This window comes from Bos indicus x Bos taurus, chromosome 25, assembly GCF_003369695.1.
Source record: "Bos indicus x Bos taurus breed Angus x Brahman F1 hybrid chromosome 25, Bos_hybrid_MaternalHap_v2.0, whole genome shotgun sequence".
NCBI lineage: Eukaryota > Metazoa > Chordata > Mammalia > Artiodactyla > Bovidae > Bos > Bos indicus x Bos taurus.
The window spans coordinates 6,700,029-6,719,602 of record NC_040100.1 but is presented as its reverse complement, the minus strand read 5'-3'; the positions used below and the strand labels follow the sequence as shown (position 1 = coordinate 6,719,602).

At 55.3% G+C, this 19,574-nt stretch overlaps 1 protein-coding gene across 1 annotated transcript in view; it reads right to left on the bottom strand.

The window, feature by feature from the left end:
* The window catches only part of ZAN (zonadhesin), a 34,881-nt gene continuing 15,307 nt past the window's right edge, over positions 1 to 19,574 (bottom strand). Inside the window, 27 exon segments of the mRNA XM_027527043.1 lie at positions 1 to 107; positions 1,450 to 1,590; positions 2,097 to 2,235; positions 2,343 to 2,387; positions 2,389 to 2,542; positions 2,986 to 3,060; positions 3,292 to 3,468; positions 3,777 to 3,951; positions 4,160 to 4,289; positions 5,354 to 5,601; positions 5,918 to 6,059; positions 6,515 to 6,726; positions 9,985 to 10,274; positions 10,590 to 10,714; positions 10,918 to 11,082; positions 11,174 to 11,418; positions 11,711 to 11,855; positions 12,117 to 12,325; positions 14,019 to 14,195; positions 14,493 to 14,587; positions 14,944 to 15,055; positions 15,301 to 15,481; positions 15,692 to 15,939; positions 16,214 to 16,355; positions 17,634 to 17,836; positions 18,894 to 19,063; positions 19,218 to 19,325. Coding sequence (XP_027382844.1) covers positions 1 to 107; positions 1,450 to 1,590; positions 2,097 to 2,235; positions 2,343 to 2,387; positions 2,389 to 2,542; positions 2,986 to 3,060; positions 3,292 to 3,468; positions 3,777 to 3,951; positions 4,160 to 4,289; positions 5,354 to 5,601; positions 5,918 to 6,059; positions 6,515 to 6,726; positions 9,985 to 10,274; positions 10,590 to 10,714; positions 10,918 to 11,082; positions 11,174 to 11,418; positions 11,711 to 11,855; positions 12,117 to 12,325; positions 14,019 to 14,195; positions 14,493 to 14,587; positions 14,944 to 15,055; positions 15,301 to 15,481; positions 15,692 to 15,939; positions 16,214 to 16,355; positions 17,634 to 17,836; positions 18,894 to 19,063; positions 19,218 to 19,325 — 4,360 coding nt within the window.

The following is a 19,574-nucleotide window of genomic DNA, read 5'->3' as shown; positions in this document are numbered from 1 at the left end:
TCACCTCCTCCCTTTCCTCCTGGAAATGCATCCTCTGGTCACCGCCGCTGGCACTATGACCACCATGGGCACCAGCAATGGCAACAGGATGGAGGCAAAGTTGGATGCTTCTGGGGTGCGGGGAACAGAAATAGAGGTGTGGAATAAGAGGTGAGGGGTATACTCCCTTCCGGTCCTCAGCTGCCACCCTGCACGTCTCTGGGTCCTGGCTCTCCCTCCAGGAAGCCACCACTCCCAGGGCTTTCAAGACCTTGGTGCTGCCCTCCTGCTCCCGGCGGACACACAACTCCCACAAACCCTTCAGGAGGATGTTCACCCAGCTGGTCCCCCAGAGTCCATGGTATCAGCTGGGTCAGTGCTTCTCCAAGAGTAGCCCTGATATCACTTCCATCAGTCACCTGGGAGCTTGTGAAATGCAGGCATCTTGAGGCCCCACGGAGACCTACCAAATCCATGTCTCTGGGGCTGAGTCCCAGAGACAACCTTGCCCCACCCTGATCTTAGGCACGATCACAGTTGGAGAATTGCTGGTGCAGAGGCACATGGGAATTATAATTTGGGATGGAGAAAACTAATAAACGGTACCAGGGAGGCTAAGAGGGCACAAGAGAGGGGAACAACAACAGGGTGAGGCATACAGATCACAGAAGTGGGGAGCTCAGGGTCAGAGAGAAGATTCCAGAGTGCTGGGTAGGGCATAGGGACTCTGAGATTCTTTGAAGATACTGATCTTGCTAATCTTTAGGGATCATATCCAAATATTATATTATTACATCTCATATAGTAATATAAGACATTGATAATATACTATCTACTATACATCTATGGGCTTCCTTGGTGGCTCAGAGGGTAAAGAATCTGCCTGTAATGAGGGACACCCAGGTTCGATCCCTGAGTTGGGAAGATCCCCTGGAGAAGGGAATGGCAACCCACCCCAGTATTCTTGCCTGAAGAATCCCATGGACAGAGGAGCCTGGTGAGCTATAATCCATGGGGTCACAAAGAGTTGGACACAACTGAGCAACTAAGACACACATACACACGCATACATCTATAATAGATACTGTAGGTTAATATTGGAGAAGGCAATGGCACCCCACTCCAGTACTTTTGCCTGGAAAATCCCATGGACGGAGGAGCCTGGTAGGCTGCAGTCCATGGGGTCGCTAGGAGTTGGACACGACTGAGCGACTTCACTTTCACTTTTCACTTTCATGCATTGAGGAGGAAATGGCAACCCACTCCAGTGTTCTTGCCTGGAGAATCCCAGGGACAGGGGAGCCTGGTGGGCTTCTGTCTACAGGGTCGCACAGAGTCGGACACGACTGAAGCGACTTAGCAGCAGCAGCAGCAGGTTAATATTATATACACGGACTTATTCTGCGGCCATTGTTGGGTCAGAAGGTGAGAGGAGCTTGTGAGGATACAGGTCTGGGGTGAAGTTCTTGCCTGGCTTTTCAGGGGGAGGTACATCCTGCGGCTCCATGCAACGGTCTCCCCCGTAACCAGGTTCACACTCACAGGTGAAGTGCGTTCCCTGCTCCCGGCACCGCCCATCATTCTGACAGGGGTTCTGTAGGCACGGGCTGTCTGCAAGGATGGAAGCAAGTGGGAGGGGGTTCTGGGAGGACACTCAGAGCCAGGAAGAGGGGCCTGGGGGCTGGGACACCAGGGAAGAATTTCTCCCAGAGACATTTGCTGGGGTCCGCTGACCAGGCTTCCAGTCCTGGTTCTATACCCCCGAGATCTGGGGAAACTGCTTACCCTCTTCTGAACTCCATTTTCTTTACCCTATAATGTGGGAATGCTATGCTCACCACCCCAAGTGCTGATTAAGGACTAAAGGAGATCTTGAGACACGAATGCAGAGCAGAGAGCAGAGGCTCAGAAGACAGGGCCTCTGCCTTGTCCCTCCCGAGAGAGAGAGAGAGAGAGAGAGAGAAATGAAATGGCAGCAGCGTCCTGATCTTGATGAGATGGGCTCTTCCCAGGACTGAAAGGGCTGGCTGGTTTGTTCCAGGTCCAGGGACTTCCCCCTTCCCCTGCCCCTACAGGGGATGAGGGCAGCTGGAAGCTGAGGGCCCATCCCGGCTCACCTCGGAAGCAGCCACGAGTGAGGTTCCCCAGGGTGCAGACCTCCCCAGGGCTGCAGCCGAGGGGCTCACATAGCAGGAACCCCGTGCGCGCGCAGGTGCAGCGCTGGGAGCAGTCGTCATTCACGAAGCTGTCCCCCTGCTGGAGAGGGAAAAGGCCCGGGAAGCAGGGGCGCCTGCTTGACCTCCAGGGTTGGGCTGTCCTTTCACCCCTGCGCTCCCTTGGGGTCTCCCACTTCTAGCCCTGACCTGGTAGTAGATGCCGTTCTCGGTGCAGCCGCAGTGGGCCAGGGGGAGGCTCTGGGCTCCGCTGTAGACATAGCCCGGGAGGCTGGCACAGCCCTCCACACAGGGGCCCTTGCAGCCCCGGGGGGCTGCCAGCGTGGCACAGGAGGCCGGGCAGGGTGTCATACAGCTCTGGTAGACAGTATTGGCTGGACATGACAAGGCTGAGAGGACACAGTCATAGTCAGAAAGTGGCTGAGCAGGGGTAGGCCCCTCCAGGTATGGAGAAGAAGGTCACCCAACAGAGCACAGAGCTTGCTAGACGCAGGGAGGACTGGCTTCGTGAGTCTTTTTGTCTGTGGCACTAACTCATGAGGAGGATCAAAGGTGGGCCTTGGCAGAAAGGAGTGGGCAGGGGTGATGGGGGTTAGGGCAGGGAAGGGGTTTGGTCAGGAGGACATTGACAAGGGGGAGAGTCTAGGGCTGGGGGAACCAAGAGGGAAAGCCAAGGTGGGGGCAGCTGTGGGGGCTCAGAGCAGAACAGGGAGTGGAAAGAGCTGAGGGGGTCAGGGGCCAGCTGCTGGGGCAGGTCAGGGCCTCACCGCAGTGGGTGTGGTCCCGCCAGCTGGCCGGGGTGGCGCCCGCCTCCTGGCAGATGCTGGCGTACCCGCTGAGGACCTGGCAACGCAGCCCCTCCTGCTCCTTGGGGTCGCGGGTGGCACACAGGTCAGACACACAGTGCCTGGGGGACAGCAGGGACAGGTGGGGGGCTGTCAGACACGGGGAGGGAGGCCAGGAGACCCAGCCCTACAGAAGAGGCCCTGGAAGCCCCATCAGAGAGTGGGCCAGTGCGCCGTGGGGATGTGTGTGCGTGTGTGTGACAAGGTACTACGGACAGAATTGTGCCCAACAGAGAGCCAGTCAGAGAACAGGCCACAGGAGCTGGATAAAGGGTCTCGGGTCCCCGACTCACTCCAGGAAGGGCTCGGGGGCCACAGTCTGGTGACAGACAGCAAAGGGGCCCTCGGGGTCCGCCAGCACCCCACACGCCTGGGTGCGGTTGATGAGCTGCAGCTCCTCCGGGTGGCATCCCGACACATCAAGAAAGCCTAGCGCCGCTTCCTCTTTCACTTCCTCCTCCTGTACAGCCCTGGGCAGAGACAGTGAAGATCCAGGTGAGGCCCACAGGGCTGCGATTGAAGGAACCAGGGAGGGGAGGGCCCGGGCACAGGCTAAGATCCACAGGGCGGGTGCCCCGGAGTTGGCGGGAGAGGAAAGATGTGATGGGATGAGAAGAATCAGGCCCGTCTGAGCCCTCGGTCTCAGGGCTCCTCCTCTGCTGAGCAAGTGCGGGTGAGCTTGTGTGAACAGATTTTAGGTTGGTGCTCACGCCCACCCTGGCCGGCCACCCCCCATCCCGGGTCAGGGCCTCCCTGCTTTGAGCCCCAGCCCTCTCACCTTGAGACGCGGGGCAAGCTTCCCTCGGTCATCTTTACCTCCCAGCTGTTGCCAAAAGCCAGGAGATTCTGGGTGACGGCCCCGTTGGGCAGCATAAAGTCATTCCTCTTGTTCTGGTCGCAGTTGCCGCACAGGCCGAGCACGAGCTTCCGGTAAGTGAGGGGCAGGGAGATCACTGTGGGAGGAGGGGGCCCAGGAGTGAGACCCCCCACACCACACCTAGTTCCTCCCCACCCCTCCTGGGTCGTCTCCCATCTCCCGGAGCTTGAGGCCTTGCTCGCAGGCAGGGGCCCTCTCACGGAGCCCAGCCTGTCTAAGAGGCAGTTTCCCTCCCCCTTCCCAGGAAGGCTCCCTTTGGCCCACTGGTTCCCACACTCAGGTACCTGCATTGTTCTTTCCGTTGAAGCTGACCACCAGCTCAAAGTCCGTGATCACAAACAGGCGATCGCTTCGTAGGGAGACCCGCAGCTGGTCGACGGGCTCATAGGGGGCAGTCACCTTCTGACCATTGACCTGGAGGAGGCAGATGGGAGCCGCAGGGAAGCCTGAATCAAGGTGACTCTCAGGCTTCCCTGGTGGCTCAGTGGTAAAGAATCCACCTGCCAATGCAGGAATGCGTGCATGCTAAGTCGCTGCAGTCGTGTCCGACTCTGTGCGACCCTATGGACTGCAGCCCACCAGGCTCCTCGGTCCATGGGATTCTCCAGGCCAAGAATACTGGAGTGGGTTGCCATGCCCTTCTCCAGGGGATCTTCCCGACCCAGGGATCAAACCCATGTCTCTTATGTCTACCTGCACTGGCAGGCAGGTTCTTTACCACAAGCGCCATGTGGGTTCAATTCCTGGTCTGGGAAGATCTCACATACTGCGGAGCAACTGAGCCTGTGCGCCACAACTACTGAGCCTGAGCTCTAGAGCCCGGGAGCCGCAACTACCGCGTTCATGAGTGGCAGCTCCTGAAGCCCGAGCACCTGGAGCCTGTGCTCTGCAACAAGAGAAGCCACTGCAATGAGACGCCTGAGCACTGCAACGAAGAGTAGCCCCGCTCACTGCCACTAGAGAAAGCCCGTGTGCAGCAACGAGGACCCAGTGCGGCCAAAACTAAATGAATAAATAAAATTATATTTAAAAAGGTGACTCTCTGCTGCTTTGGCCTCCGCTTCTCTGCACATCTCGGGACCTTGTGGTTCCATCATTCTCTGCAACAGGATATTCCAAGAAGCTTTACTATCCCAAATGCCAAAAGCATCTCTGAGGTCTGTTCCTGTTGCAATCCCTTTCTTTGCAAAAAAAAAAAACAACAACTGGCAGGTGGGCATCTCTGGTGCTTCTTCAGACTGATTGTCGGATCTTCCCTTCTCCCCACTGCCCCACCTCCCCCGCACCGTACCTGAAATCCTCCTGCCCACCTTGGGCTCCCAAGGAGGTAAGTGCAGCACTGATTCTGATTTCTACAGCTAGGCAGCCTCTGCCAGGAACCTCCCAGGGAACGGGAAGCCCTGGCTCCACCTGCTCCTGGTGGCCTCTCCTGGACTGACCTGCCTCCCTCGACCCACCCTGCCTGGCCCGGCTCTTACAACAAGCTCCAGTTCGTGCTGGAGCTGGACCGTGTAGCCATAGACCATCACGATGATTTCATGCAGGAAAACGGGGTTGTGAGACGCATACATCTTGTTGCGTCCCTCCACAATGAAGGGCTCCACGCCAGTGGGGAGCACATCCACGGTCTTGACCAGGTAGTAGGTCATGCGGCCCTGGAAACGGTAGCCGAGGCCATCAAACGTGCGGTAAGTGGGGTCCCCATAAACCGTGCATCGCTCCGACTCTGCCAAGAAGAGCCAGCACTGAGGAGGAATGGCCCTGCCCAGTGGAACGGCCCCCCAGGGCCCCTCACCCGCCTGCCCCCAGTGCCTCCTATTCCCTGAACTTGATATTTCCACCCTCTACCTCTCCCAGCTTGAGAGGATCTCCCTTGCCTGGTTCACTCTTTTTGCCCTGAAGGTAGATCCCAGAGAGAATCTGCAGGCGATCAGGGAGCTGGTAAGAGGTGAGAGCCCACCTCTGTCTACGTCAGCAGCTTCCTCTCCCCAGAGCCCCCAGCTTGGGCGCCCCCCGATTGCACCTCCCAAGGGCCCCCTTACTGTAGGGTTTGCAGATTTCTTTGTCGTCTTCGTTGATCTCACACCGGGAGCCTTCGGGGCAGGCAAAGGGCCGGCACTGAATGGCTCCCGCCCCGCAGGTACACCTCTGGGAGCAGCTGTTGGAGAACCACGCGTTACCCTCCTGCAGCCGCGGAAAAAGGAGGAGTGAGGAGGGAAGGGCCAGCTCTCTTTCCTTGACGACTTCAGTCTAAGCCCACAGTCTGACAGCTCACTTGGCACAGGCCAGAGGCAGTTCCAGTGCCATCGCACCCTATGTCCCTATACCGCTCCCTAGAGGCACTGTGCTAAGTGTCTCAGGAGGTACAGCTGAACCCATCTTCCAGATGAGGAAATTGAGGTCACAGAAGCCCTGTGACTCATGAGGGGCACCACCAAGATCTTCAAACCAAGGCCACTCTACCATGCCTCAGTCCTCACATCCAAACCATACACCTTCCACCCCAGTCCTGGCAGGAGGCCACCCAGCCCAGCCACCAGCCTTCACACTCAGCGCCAGCTGCAGCGGCACAGGCCAGGGTAAGGCGGCATCCTGAAGGTGTGTGGGTGGCCCCCCACTACTTCCCATTCCCCACTCACGGGGAGGAATCTGCCCCGGGCGTCCCGGCAGCCACACTGACTCCTGGGCACACACCGCCGCTCCTTGAGCACGTAGCCGGGCTCACAGACGCAGCCCTCCTGGCAGACGGAGGGACCGCTGGAGCCTTTGCACCGGCCTTCTGGGTTGTCGCAGGTTGGGGGGCAGTGGGGAAAGCAGTTGGTGTAGACGTAGTTGGGGGGGCAGTCCAGAGCTGGAAGGGTGGGGGAGAAACGTGGACTGAGCGTGGGCTCCATGGTGGGCCTGAGGACAGAATAGAGCAAGAATGGTCCTCCCGTCTTGGCGTGCGAGCCTGTAGTCGGGCAGCACGTGCAGCGTGACCTTGGTGCATCTGGTCAGCAAGCATGTGACTGGCCTGCGTACCGGCATGACAGGAGCCCAGGGCAGGGAGGGACTCACTCTGCTGGGGGAGCTAAATAAAGCCCTTTGAGCAGAAGTAGTTGCAAACAAATGGAAACGTTCACAGACAGCAAGAGTCCACAACATGAAGATGTCAGTTCTCCCTAAATTAATTTTATTACCATTATTAGGTCGCGTGGGGCCACGTTCGGGGTCTTAGTTCCCCAACTGGGGATCAAACCTGCGTACCCTGTAGTCCTAACCATTGGACTGCCCAGGAATTCCCTCCCTAAGATAATTTGTACATTTAATATGATAGCAATAAAATATACCAACAGGATTTTGTGTTTTTTGTTTAAATAGGGAAAGATGACATTAAAGTGGAGATGAGGATATAAACAAACCAAAAAAGCTGGGAAAACTCTAAACCAAAACAAACAAACAAAAAAAACTAAATGTCCCTGCCAGAAATCTAAACACTACTTAAACTCTCAATGATCACAACATTGTGTTGCTAGTAAATGAAGCTAAATGGAGCAGTGGAAGAGGAGAAAAAGCCCAAAGAGGAACTCAAATACACATGGGAATTTAATATAAAATGTGACATCTGAGTCAGTGGAAAAAGAGACTGGTCATTTAATAATGCTGGGAAAAAATAAACATGAAGTTGATTGAGTTCTCACCCTACACACCAGGATACATCCCCACGGATCAAAATATTTAAATATACGAAAAAAGAAACCATACAAATGCTAGGGCAAAATGTAGGCAAATTTTTTTAACTTCAGAGTAGGGAAGGCGTTTGTAACTGGGGCTCAAAATGCAGAAGCCATAATACAAAGACAGTTATATCTGACCTCGTAAATACATATACATATATATATATATATATATGGTTCTGCATGGTAAAAAAATAAAAAGCCAAAGATGAAAAAAAAAGACATGGAAAAAATTTTTTGACTCATAGCACTAATGAAGGGCTGGCTACTCTCTGTAGCAGACAAAGGACATCTATAAAATATTTCAATAAAGGGCAACAAACCAGTGGAAAAATGGTGAATAGGTAGGAAGAAATCACAGGAAGGGAAATCCAAACGGCTCCTAAATGTATGAAAGAATGCACAACCTCACTCATAATAGGAAAAATACAAATTAAGACTCTTTTTATCTTTCACTTATCAGATTGGCAAAAATCCAAAAGCATGATAATCCTCTGTGTTGGCGAGGCTGCGGGGAAATGGGCAGTCTCGTGTGTTGCTGGTGGGAATGTAAATGCCTCAACCTCTATGGAAGGCCATTTGGCAAGATCTCTCAAAAGCATAAATCCACACAATCCTCGATTCAACAATTCCACTGCTAGGAATTTATCCTACAGATAAGAGACACATACATAGAAACCTGCATCTGCGTAAGGTTATGCATCGCAGTACTGCTTACAATAGCCAAAGACTGGAAACAACTAGGAAGTCCATCAATAGAAACTAGTTAAATAAACCATGACAAATGAATTATGACGTGTCTGCAAAAGAGAGGAAGGATACTTTTTACATATCTGACCAGGAAGGGCAGCCAAGTGAAAAATAATGAGGTACAAACGACTGTGTCCTGTCTGTTGTTGGTAAGAAAATATGGGAAATAAATTTGCATTTGTTTGTATGTGCAGATAGAAAAGACTTTTGGAAAAATACTCAGATGTGGATAAGAGCAGGCTGGGCCTGGGCCCCAGAGTCAGGATGAAAAGAGACTTTTCACTGGGAATCTTCTAATACTTTAAAAAATTTTGAACCATAGGAATGCAGCACATACGAAAAACACATTATTGTTTTAAAATTTTAAAAGTCCTGAAATTAAATAGCAGTGCTGGTTGTATAACCTTGTGAAGATACTGAAAATCCATGTGGGCTCTTGGTTCCCTGACCAGAGATCGAACCCACATTCCCTGCAGCGGAATCTTAACTCCTGAACCACTAGGGAAATCCCCAAATTGTATACTTTTAAAGGGTAGAAGAATATAATACGTGAATAAGAATTAAAAAAAAAAATTTAAAGGAAAGAGTTAGAGAAGAATGCCTTGGAATCTGCCAGGAGAGGAGAAGAAAGAACTTTCGGAGTGCAAGGAAGGGTGTGTATGAAGGCAGGAAGGGGTGTGGGAAAGCGAGGCCCACGTGGGGAACAGGATGGTTTGTCGCAGGTGATGCCGGTCACAAGGAACAGGGGGAGGTGGGGGTGGACAGCTCACAGGATCTCAAACATTGCGGAGAGGAGCGCGGACTTGCAGGCGCAATGGCTCTCGGGTGTAACATGATCACATATCCTTTGGAATGATAGTGCTAAGAAGCAGCCTGTGCCATCCTGTGATAGGGGGCACCAGCTAAGAGCTTACTGTAAATGGTCCACATTAGAGAAAATGAGGCCAGAAATAGGTCTGCTGCTGCTGCTGCTAAGTCGCTTCAGTCGTGTCCGACTCTGTGCGACCCCACAGATGGCAGCCCACCAGGCTCCTCCATCCATGGGATTTTCCAGGCAAGAGTACTGGAGTAGGGTGCCATTGCCTTCTCCAGAAATAGGTCAGGAAACACCAAAAAGAAGAATGGAGGAGCTTTCAGGGCTCCACAGATGGGGGCCTTCCCTGGTGGTCCAGTGGCTAAGACTCCACTCTACCAATGCAGGGGAGCTGGGGCCTGATCCCTGATTAGGGAACTAGATCCCACGTGTGTGTGTGCTTAGTCGCTCAGTCGTGTCCGACTCTTTGCGACCCCATGGGCTATAGCCCACCAGGCTCCTTTGTCCATGGGGATTCTCCAGGCAAGAATACTGGAGTGTGTTGTCATGCCCTCCTCCAGGGGATCTTCCCAACCCAGGAATCGAACCCAGGTCTTCTGCACTGCAAGCGGATTCCTTACTGTCTGAGCCACCAGGGAAGCCCAGATCCCACGTGCTGCAGCTAAAGATCCAGCAGGCTGAAACTAAGACCTGGTGCAACCAGATAAATAAAAATAAAAATAATTTTTTTAAAAGAAGTACCAAACTCACATTTTTAAAAAGAGAGAGACACACACAGATGAAAAGAAGGTTTGGGAGCAGTCTAGGGGTGGCCGGAGGGGACACTCACGGCAGAAGCTGCTGTTTCTCCAGATGGGAGGCCTGATGCCCCGGGCTTGGCAGGCGGTCGCGAAGGCTTGCAGAGACTGGCAGAGGGTGCTGCTCAGGCCTCCAAACTCACAGAGGCTGTCGGTGCATCTGACCAAGAAGGGACTGAGGATCACGCGGCTGGCACACCTTGCCCAGCCTGGAGTCTGAAAGACTGCCTGGCATTGCTCCTTGGCTCTCTCCAGGTCAGCTGGCTGGCAGGTCGTTTCTGGCTCCTCCGATTCTTCTTCGGCCTTGTCATCATCTCGGCAACTGGGAAGGGAAAGGGGGTCATCACAGGGACAGCCACGGCCTCATCTATGAAAACGACTTGGCGCTCCCAAACCGCCCTCTAGACCACCCCTGTCTTCACCTGGAAGCTGGCCTGGGCTCTGACCAGCTTTCCACGTGGCCCCCGTCACCTCCCACGTTTTGAAGCCAAGACAGGAAGACCCAGAGGCCACCCCCTGTCAAGCGATACGCATAGAGGACCACTCCAGTCTTTCCATCCTGGGTGGGCCATACGGTCTAGAATCCCAGCTCGCATTCCTATGCCAACAAAGGGAGAGAGTCTTTGGGGACAATTACCTTGGGTCGATCTCCTTATCTTGCCAGCTGTCCACATACGTGATGTCATCTGGGGCTAGCTCATCATTAGGCATCAGTAGTTCATCCTCTTCCTCACCGTTGAAGTTCCCGCACATGCCGCAGGTCTGGGTGGGCAGAGAGGAAAGAGGGATCTTCCGCACCGGGGATGGCAGAGGGCATTTGTGGTTGCCACCCCCTTTCTACTCCGAAGAGAAAGGCACCCCCCCTCCCTGCAGCTTTTTCCCATTCTGGGGAGTGACTCTTCAGTTGGGCACCCCGCTTCCTGCAGGCTGACACCCCTACAAAGTGACCCAGATGTTTTCCTCACCTTTCCATAATAGGCTTTCGGGATTTCGATCTCAAGGAAACCACTGCCATCAAACTTGACTTCCACCCCAATGCTGATGGTGAGCACCATGTAGCCATCCCTGGAAATGACTTTGACCCCCCGGATCTGGGAGGTCGCGGGCAGGGGGACCCATGTGCCATTGATCTAGAGAGGAAGGCAGGACCCGTGAGCAGCAGGAAGGACCAGAGTCCCGTCCCCAGAGCCCACGTCCTCCCCCCACCACCGCCCCGCTCACCAGCACGTGGTCCTTCTTCAGGGTGACCAGAGTATTAAAGACGTGTACGTAGACCTTGCGGAGGTAGAAAGTGTGGGCTTGGTCTTGCTGCTTCCCATTCTTGCCACTGATCTTGAAGAAAGGCAGGTCCATGGTGGAGTGGCACGTTTTCGCCAAGACGTAAGTGCAGGCGCCCCGGACGGCATGGTAACTGCCATCGAAGCTTATGTACTGGGACCTGTCCTGGATCTGGCACACTCCCATCCCTGGAGGACAGAAAGGCGGCTGAGGAGTGGTCCAGCCTCTAGCAAGAACAGGCCTTCTCCCTACCTTCAAGGAAAGGATGTGGAGGAGAGGGAGCCTCAGAAGGGGAGGGGACAAAGAAAAGAGTCAAGACCCGAGGAGGTGGAGCAGGTGCCGCTCAGCCTGGGAGAGACTTATAACATCCCGAGTTCACGATTGCCATGGGAGCCATGAGTAAACCCCGAGGAGCCCTCCTGGACGGAGGGGCAGTTTTGGTGGCTGAAGGTCCTCCTCCACGCTTGGTGGGCCTCCTACCTGCCCCCCGGCACCGCATCAGCCCATCGCGGGGCCAGCACATCTGGCCAGGCTTGCAGGAGGTTTGGAGGCAGGAGATGTTGTTGTGGATGGAGCAGGTGCAGAGCCGAGAACACGTGTTGTCCGTGTACCATCTCTCCCCAACCTGCGGGGCGCGGACATCAGTGGAGCCGATAGAAACTTGGAAGCTGGAGACGGACGGAGGCCTGCCCCCACCCACCGCACCCCGGGGCCCCCAAGAGGTCGGCTTCGTTCGGCCTCCCACCTCCATCACCAGCCTTTCTCAAGCTCCAGGCTTCTGAATTTTGCTTCTCAGCCCCCAGCACTGCCCCTCCCCACCTCTTTGCAGGCTCTGAGCCCTCTGGCCCCCAACTCATGGAGGCCCCCTTGCAGTCTGGCTTCTCACCGGGTGGTAGGCGCCCCCAGGGCTGGTGCAGCCACACTCGCTGAGGGGCACACAGGTGGTCCCACTCAGGATGTGGCCTCTCTGACACTCACAGCCCTCGGCACAGGGCAGTGAAGACGGGCAGTACGACGGGGTGCTCAGGCTGAGACAGGTGCCCGGGCAGGGGTCGGCGCAGGGGCTGTATCTGCTGCCTGACGGGCACTTCAGAGCTAAGAAGAGATTGGCATGTAGGAAGGAAGAGTCATTTCCAGCTCTCTTGACCTTGGGGCCTGAAGAGCTCCTAAGGGCTTCCCTGGTGGTCCAGTGGTTAAGAATCCGCCTGCCCATGCAAGAGACATGGGTTCTATCCCTGATCGGGAAGACCCCACATGCCGCCGAGCAATTAAGCCGGTGCACCACAACTACTGAGCCTGTGCTCCAGAGCCTGGGAGCCGCAACTACTGAGCCCACCCACTACAACTACTGAAGCCCACGTGCCCAGAGCCCGTGCTTTGCAACGAGAGAAGCCACCGCAAAGAGAAGCCCAAGCCCGGAAACTAGAGAAGAACGTGCGCAGCCACGAAGACCCAGCACAGCCAAATTAAATGAATAAATTAAATATTTTTAATGGATTAAAAAAAAAAAGAATTCCTAAGAGAGAATTCCCTGGCAGTTCAGTGGTTAAGACTCCTCGCTTTCACGGCTGAGGGCACAGGTTCAACCCCTGGCGGGGGAACTAAGATCCTACAAACGATACAGGACAAATAAATTTTTCAAGAGTGCTCCTTGAACGGATGAATAAAAAGGGGTCCGTCCACACAATGGAATATGATTCAGCCTTACAAAGAAGGAAACCCTGGTGCCCTCTGCAACATGGGTGAGCCTTGGGGACATTATACTAAGATAAGGTGAAGTCGCTCAGTCATGTCTGACTCTTTGCAACCCCATGGACTGTAGTCTACCAGGTTCCTCCATCCATGGGATTCTCCAGGCAAGAATACTGGAGTGGGTTGCCATTTCCTTCTTCAAGAGATCTTCCCACTCCAGGGATTGAACTCAGGTCTCCCGCATTGTAGGCAGACGCTTTACTGTCGGAGCCACCAGGAAAGTCATACTAAGATAAGCTAGTCACAAAAAAATGAATACTGTGTGATTTCACTTAGATGAGGTCTCTAGAGTCCTCGGATGCATAGAGATAGAGAGTAGATGATGCTTGCCAGGGGCTGGGGGGAGAGGGATGGGGACCTGTGTTTAATGGGGACAGAGTTTCAGTTCGGGAAGAAGAAAAAGTTCTGGAAACAATGGTGATAATGGTTGCATGACAAGGTGAATGCACTTAATGTTGCTGAACTGGACACTTAAAAATTTGTTACAATGGTAATTTTTGTGTTCTGTATATTTTGCTACAATTAAAAGAAAACAAAAAGGGTTCCTGGGAAAGAGGAAGAAAGGTCATCACACGGGTGACCTGGGGAAGATGAGAAGGAGAGAGCAGCCAAATGAGGTCAGAACTTTTTGGTGCTGGTAAGTCGCTTCAGGTCTGACTCTTTGTGACACTATGGACTATAGCTCTGTCCACGGGGATTCTCCAGGCAAGAATACTGGGGTGGGTTGCCATGCCCTTCTCCAGGGGGTCTTCTGACCCAGGTCTCTTAGGTCCCGACCTGCATCTTTTACGTCTCCTGCATTGACAGGCAGGTTCTTTCCCACTAGTGCCATTGGTGAGGTGAAAGTCAGACGGGGTCTCTCAGCGGAGGGAGTCGAGGGGAAGATGGGGGCTGGGCTCCGAGAGACTGGAGAGTGGGGGACAGAGGGCGTCCCACATGGGGGCTGGGGGCCGGGCTGCGAAGGGGAGAGCGGAGGAGCAGAACTGAGGGAGAAGGAGAGAGGGCGGGGCTCAGGGGACTCCGCTAGGTCACTCACGGCAGAAGGTGCTGCTCCGCCAGGTGAGGACCTGGCCGGCACGGGCACACAGGGACGCGTAGGCCTGCAGGGAGCGGCACAGGGTGAAGGCATCGCCCTTGGTCCCACACTGGCCGTACACACAGCTGGCGAAGCTGGCCTGCGGGGACACCACCCTGTGGCATGTGGAGAAGGGTCCTGGTGGATGAAACGAGGTAGGTGAGAGTGAGCCTCGGGAGGAAGCGGAACCACAAGCCTGCTCTGGGGCAAAGTCAACGTCCACTTCCATCCAAACCCGTGATTATTAAGAACCTACTGCCTGAGATGCAAAAAAACCCCACAGATCCATCAGAGCCCCCAGGTGACCACTGCCTCCGCATCCCCTCGGCTGTCTCAACTTCCTGTCTCACCTCCCTCCCTCAATGATCAGCCCCCCTCCTCTGTCTCCTGTCCTGGGGGGTGGGGGGAGCAAACAGGGGCCCCTGTGTGGCTTACCCTGAGGATTCACTAAGATATCACAGTTCTTACTCCAGGGGTCAGTTGCATTCTTTTCCAGGCACCTGGGGGGCCTGGCATCTGCAGCAAAGCAGCTAACAGAGGAGGAGGGGAAGGGACAGGGATTTAGGATCAGAGGACTCTTCCCAAAAGCCAAAGCAGACATGGAGAGGGAAGCGGGGAGGGGAACCAGGGTGGGAGAGGAGAACAGAGTGAGGGCCTTGAGTGGTAAGGTCAGCAGATGCAGCAGGAAGGAGAAAGGTTAGATCTCAGGGTGGACTTCCCCAGAGACAGGTCAGGAAGCCCGGGAGAAATCAGCAGGCAGGGGTGTGGGAGGTCAGAACAACCTTCCATCAACTCCAGGAGAGATTGGGGACACCGCCAGGCTGCCTGCCAAGCAGGCAGCTCCCTGCCCCGGTCCAGCTCCCCGCTCTCCCCATTCCCAGCTCACCCAGATTCAGATAACTCATTTAGCTTCCAGGAGGCCCCCAAGCGCACGGAGTTGACAGCAGGTCTCTTATCAGGCTGCAGATTGTCGTCCAGGCTGTTGTTGTTGTAGTTCCCTGGGGGACCAAGCAGTCAGAGAGGCCACAGGCTCGGTCCCAGGACCAAGAAGCCACCCTCTCTCCAAGAGAAGCCTTTTCTCTTCCTTCATCTTTGGCTTCCCTTCACGCATACCCTCACACACAATGCCCTCAACCGAGTAACAGATCGCCAAGCACTTGTTCACGTGTGGATGAGCAAGATCCCTGAGAGGCTCGGGTTGCCCGTGGCCCCCGCTTCGCCTGCACGTGCCCAGGGAACTCACCACACATCCCACAGAGCCGGCCGGCGTAGGAGGAGGGAGCAGTCACTTCCACCAGGTGGTACCCGTCGTAGCGAACTTGAAGCCCGAAGTCCGTGTAGAGGAGGATAAAGGAGCCACTGGACCTCACGGTCATCCGGCCGTGGGCAAACCACAGGGGCAGAGCCACCTGGCGACCATCCAGCTACAGAGGTAGGGAGGACGAGGTAGGGAAAGGCTCCGGGGACAGGATAACAATGGGGCAGAGACCAGGGAGCAGGTGGGGGGCGGGGGGGGGGTGGATAGCGGGTATGTTTCGGTGTCTGCCGGACAGGCATAACTGCAGGCAAGAGGGAAGGGCAGAGATGCCGCGTGGGCTGGGGGTGGGGCTGGGGAGGCGGGCGCAGGCACGCACCATGACCTTGCGGCCTTTGAGCATCCAGACTCTGATGCCGAAGGCCTGCACCTGGACGGCTTTGACGTAGGAGGCCTCCAAGTTTCCGCCGCGGAACTCGTTGGTGGCGCTCACAAAGAAGTAATTCTCCAGGGACTTCAACAAGCAAGGCCGGGTCAGGATGTAGGTGCAGGTGCCCATGAAGTGGTGCAGGGCTCCATCGAATGTCAGGTAGTGGGGATCCCCCCAGACAGTGCAGGTGGCCGACCCTGGGCACCAGGAGACGGTGTTCAGGGATGCCGTCACCTTGATCTGCCATCTTGGCCAGTCCACGTGGTGATGGTACCCACGGCTCATCGGGGTGGTCGGTGAGGCATGGAGAGGTCAAGGTCAGGGACTGCTCCAGCCTCACTGTCTGGGTTCTTAAAGGCGTTGTTTTGACTCTGGGCAATCACCCCCCAGCCCCTGGTTATACCCCAGCTCTCTGCTTTAGGACAGGACCATGCCTCCGCTCAAGGTCACTTGGGCAGCCCCCAGGCTCACCTTGAGGGTGGCAGCCATAGGTGCCATCCTGCTGACCGCACATCTCCTGGGCCTGGCACTGCCACGGCACACAGCGAGTTCTGTTGGTGCCCTCACAGATGCAGAGCTGTCTGCAGCCTGGCTTGAACCACCGCTCCCCTATCTGGAAGGAAAAGAAGTCGTCCCCTGGTCAGGATTTCCCTGATAGTCCAGTGGTTAAGAATCTGCCTTGCAATGCAGGAGAGAGACACAGGTTCAATCCCAGTTTGGGGAACAGAGATCCCACATGTGGCAAAGCAACTAAGCCTGTGTGTAGCAACTACAAAGCCTGTACACACTGGAGTATGGGCACCACAGCTAGAGTCAGTATGCCACCATGAATAGACAAACACGTGCTTTTTAAAAGAGAAAGTGATCTTAGCACTGCTATTCAGATCACTGCCTGCTCATTGGGAAGGCGTTCGTGTCATCCCAAAGCTCCAGGCTCAGCTCCATTCGCTTATTCATTCAGTCATTCCATTATTTGTCTGTCCACTGTTTCAACAGATAGTTATCATCTGCCTTGTGCCAGGCGTCAGGAATTCAGTAATGAACCAGATGGACGATGCCCCTGCCCTAACAGAACTCACAGTCCAGAGGGGACAGTCAACATGTAAACAACAGATCCCGTGCCCCAGCCCATTATGTACCCAGAGGTGACCATCAGGGCACCCAGGGTGCTTCCTGCCATTGGCACTTGCTGCAAGAGTTTAGGGGTGCTTCTCAGGGTCCCATCAGGAGGGCTTCAAGGAGGAGGCAGCATTTCAACAGGATCTCAAAGGAGGAGAAGGTGGCTAACTCAGGTGGTGCCTGGGAGGCCGAGCAGGGGGAAAGGGGCTGCAAAGAAGGTGAAATTGAAAGAGTAAAATGGGGATAAGGAGTGTTCTGGGGCCAGCCTGGAACACAGCTCTGAGTAGGGGAGAGCCCCGTGGACATCAGGTGGGGGAGGGCTTGGATGGATCTCATCCTGAGGCCTTGCAAAGAAGGAAGAGAGGTTTCACAGATCAGGGCCAGCTCCAAGCACTGCCTCTGAGAAGATGGTTCGGATGGGGTCCAGGTAGCAACTGAGAAATGGACCCTCCATAGGCGAGAGAATGCGGGTGAGATGCAGACATGCCTGGGCTTTCAGAGGATGAGAAACAAGAGAAGTGACTCAGGGAAGTGATGGGCAGGGGAGACGGGAAGGGAGAGAACCGGGGGTCCCAGGTTCTGCTGGGGCCTGGGTTGACTCTGGGGAAAAGTACTGGAATTGAAGAAAGAAAAAGGGGAATTAGACCTAAGCGCTCCTCCTCCCCCTCCCCCCACCCCCAGTCTCCTGCCCACCAGCTGGTCAGAGACTTCAGAACCCGCACAAGTGCCTTCTGGCTGCAGCACTGAGAGCGGCCCAGCCCCGGCAGCCCACCTTGAAGTAGCCGGCCGTGGGGTCGAGGCAGCCACACTCGGACCGGGGGACGCACTGGAGCCCGCTGAGGACGAAGCCCTGGTTGCACTCGCAGCCTTCCACGCAGCGGTTCTGGCAGGCCATGCCCAAGAATGTGGAATGGCAGGTGTCAGGGCACAGCTTGGCACACAGGGTGTATCTGCTGTTGGGTGGGCAGGCCAGCGCTGGTGGAGAGGGGGGCACAGGTGAGGCAGGGTTGGGAGAAAAGGAAAGAGGTAGTTCCCAACCTGGAGCTCGGAAGGCCCATGGCCAGAGGCTTCAGCCCGATCTCCAGAAGAGAGGAACTGGGAGAAACCACCAAGGAGCTCAGCCTCCACCCCCTGGGCCTGGAGGGGACCTTGCAGGGAGGTGCCAAGAGGCAGGACCCCGGAAGCAGAACCACCAGGAGCCTCAGCAGCTCTGCTGTGTAGGCAGGCCCCAGGGGAGCAGTCAGAACCCATGTGGCCCCACCGAGGCGCTCAAGCAGGACCCCAGAGAGCTGGGCCAGGACTGGGAGCTGTGGGGCGCCCTCCCACCCAGCAGTCTGCATTTAACGTGTATATTGCTCCACCTGGTGTGCATTCACACACATGTGCATTGCTCTCACACCCATACCCTCAGGCCATTGGGAAGGCTTTCTTTTTCTCTTTTTCTTTTTTAAAAAATCTTTTCCCAAAGAACTTTAATTAAGACTTTAACAGAAATAAAAAAGGTCAGAGTATACTCAGGGACCAGATCAGACGTAACAAAACCAAGCTGAACCCAGGGTGGAAATGCTGTTGTTGAGTCGCTAAGTCGTGTCTGACTCTTTGTGACCCCATGGACTGTAGCCCACCAGGCTCATCCGTCCATGGGAATCTCCAGGCAAGAACGCTGGAGTGGGTTGCCATTCCCTTCTCCAGGGGATCTTCCAGACCCAGGGATCAAACCCAGGTCTCCTGCATTGCAGGCAGAATCTTTACCGTCTGAGCCACCAGGGAAGCCCTAGAGTGAAAATACTGCCTGGAAAATCCACAGCTGGGAGGAAACCCCGGGAAGCCTTCCTGAGTGTGCAGGTGACCGTGTGATTTTCTCAGGGGAGGTTTCCGACCCTGCGGATTTCCTGGTCCTTGTGTAGGGTTGAAGGGGTTCCACTTAGGCGCCGACCCCCCACCCCCCGGCCTGTGCCACCATTCTCAGAAGCCGCCAGCCCTCTGACATGTGAGCGTGAAGAAAGGGATCCGGCATCTTCGCACGACTCACGGCAGAACTGGGGTCCCCTCCAGGGCTTCACGGCGTAGCCGGCTTCCTGGCAGGTCTCAGTCAAGGCCGACATGTGGGCACACAGTATCTGCTGCAGCCCCTGGAAGTTGCACATGTCAAGCTTGCAGTTGTGGAAGAAGGAAGAGACCTTGAGGTGAGGCAGGCAGGCCCTAGGGAGAGAGGCCAGGTCAGAAGGGATGAGAGGACAGAACCTCGTTCCTCCCATTTTTTTTTTTTTTTTTTTTGATGCATGAAATAATTATTTTGTTCCTCCCATTTTGATGGGCCCGGGCATGGCCCCTCCTGCTCCTCCCCAATACGTACTGAAAGGCTCCGTTAGCGACCACGAGCCGTCCGCAGTGCTCCGGACTCGACAATGTGTTCTTCAAGTCAGTATCACAAGATGGGAGAGATGCCTGGTTCTCCTGGCACCTGGAAGAGACTCAACCCCACAAGCCCTAAGGACCGAGGCTCGCCTCCATCCTCTCCCGGCCCGGGCGGTCTCCCCGCTCTCGACGCCCCCTAGTGGACAACATCTGAACGCCAAGAGGTGGGAAAACGGGGCCCGCCAGCAGGAGGCGGGGCTGCTCAGAATCGCCTGGGCACCACAGATGGTGAGGGTGGGGTAAACGTGGTGGCAGGGAACTTCGCAGGCAACCAGATCTAGGAGAAAGACAGACG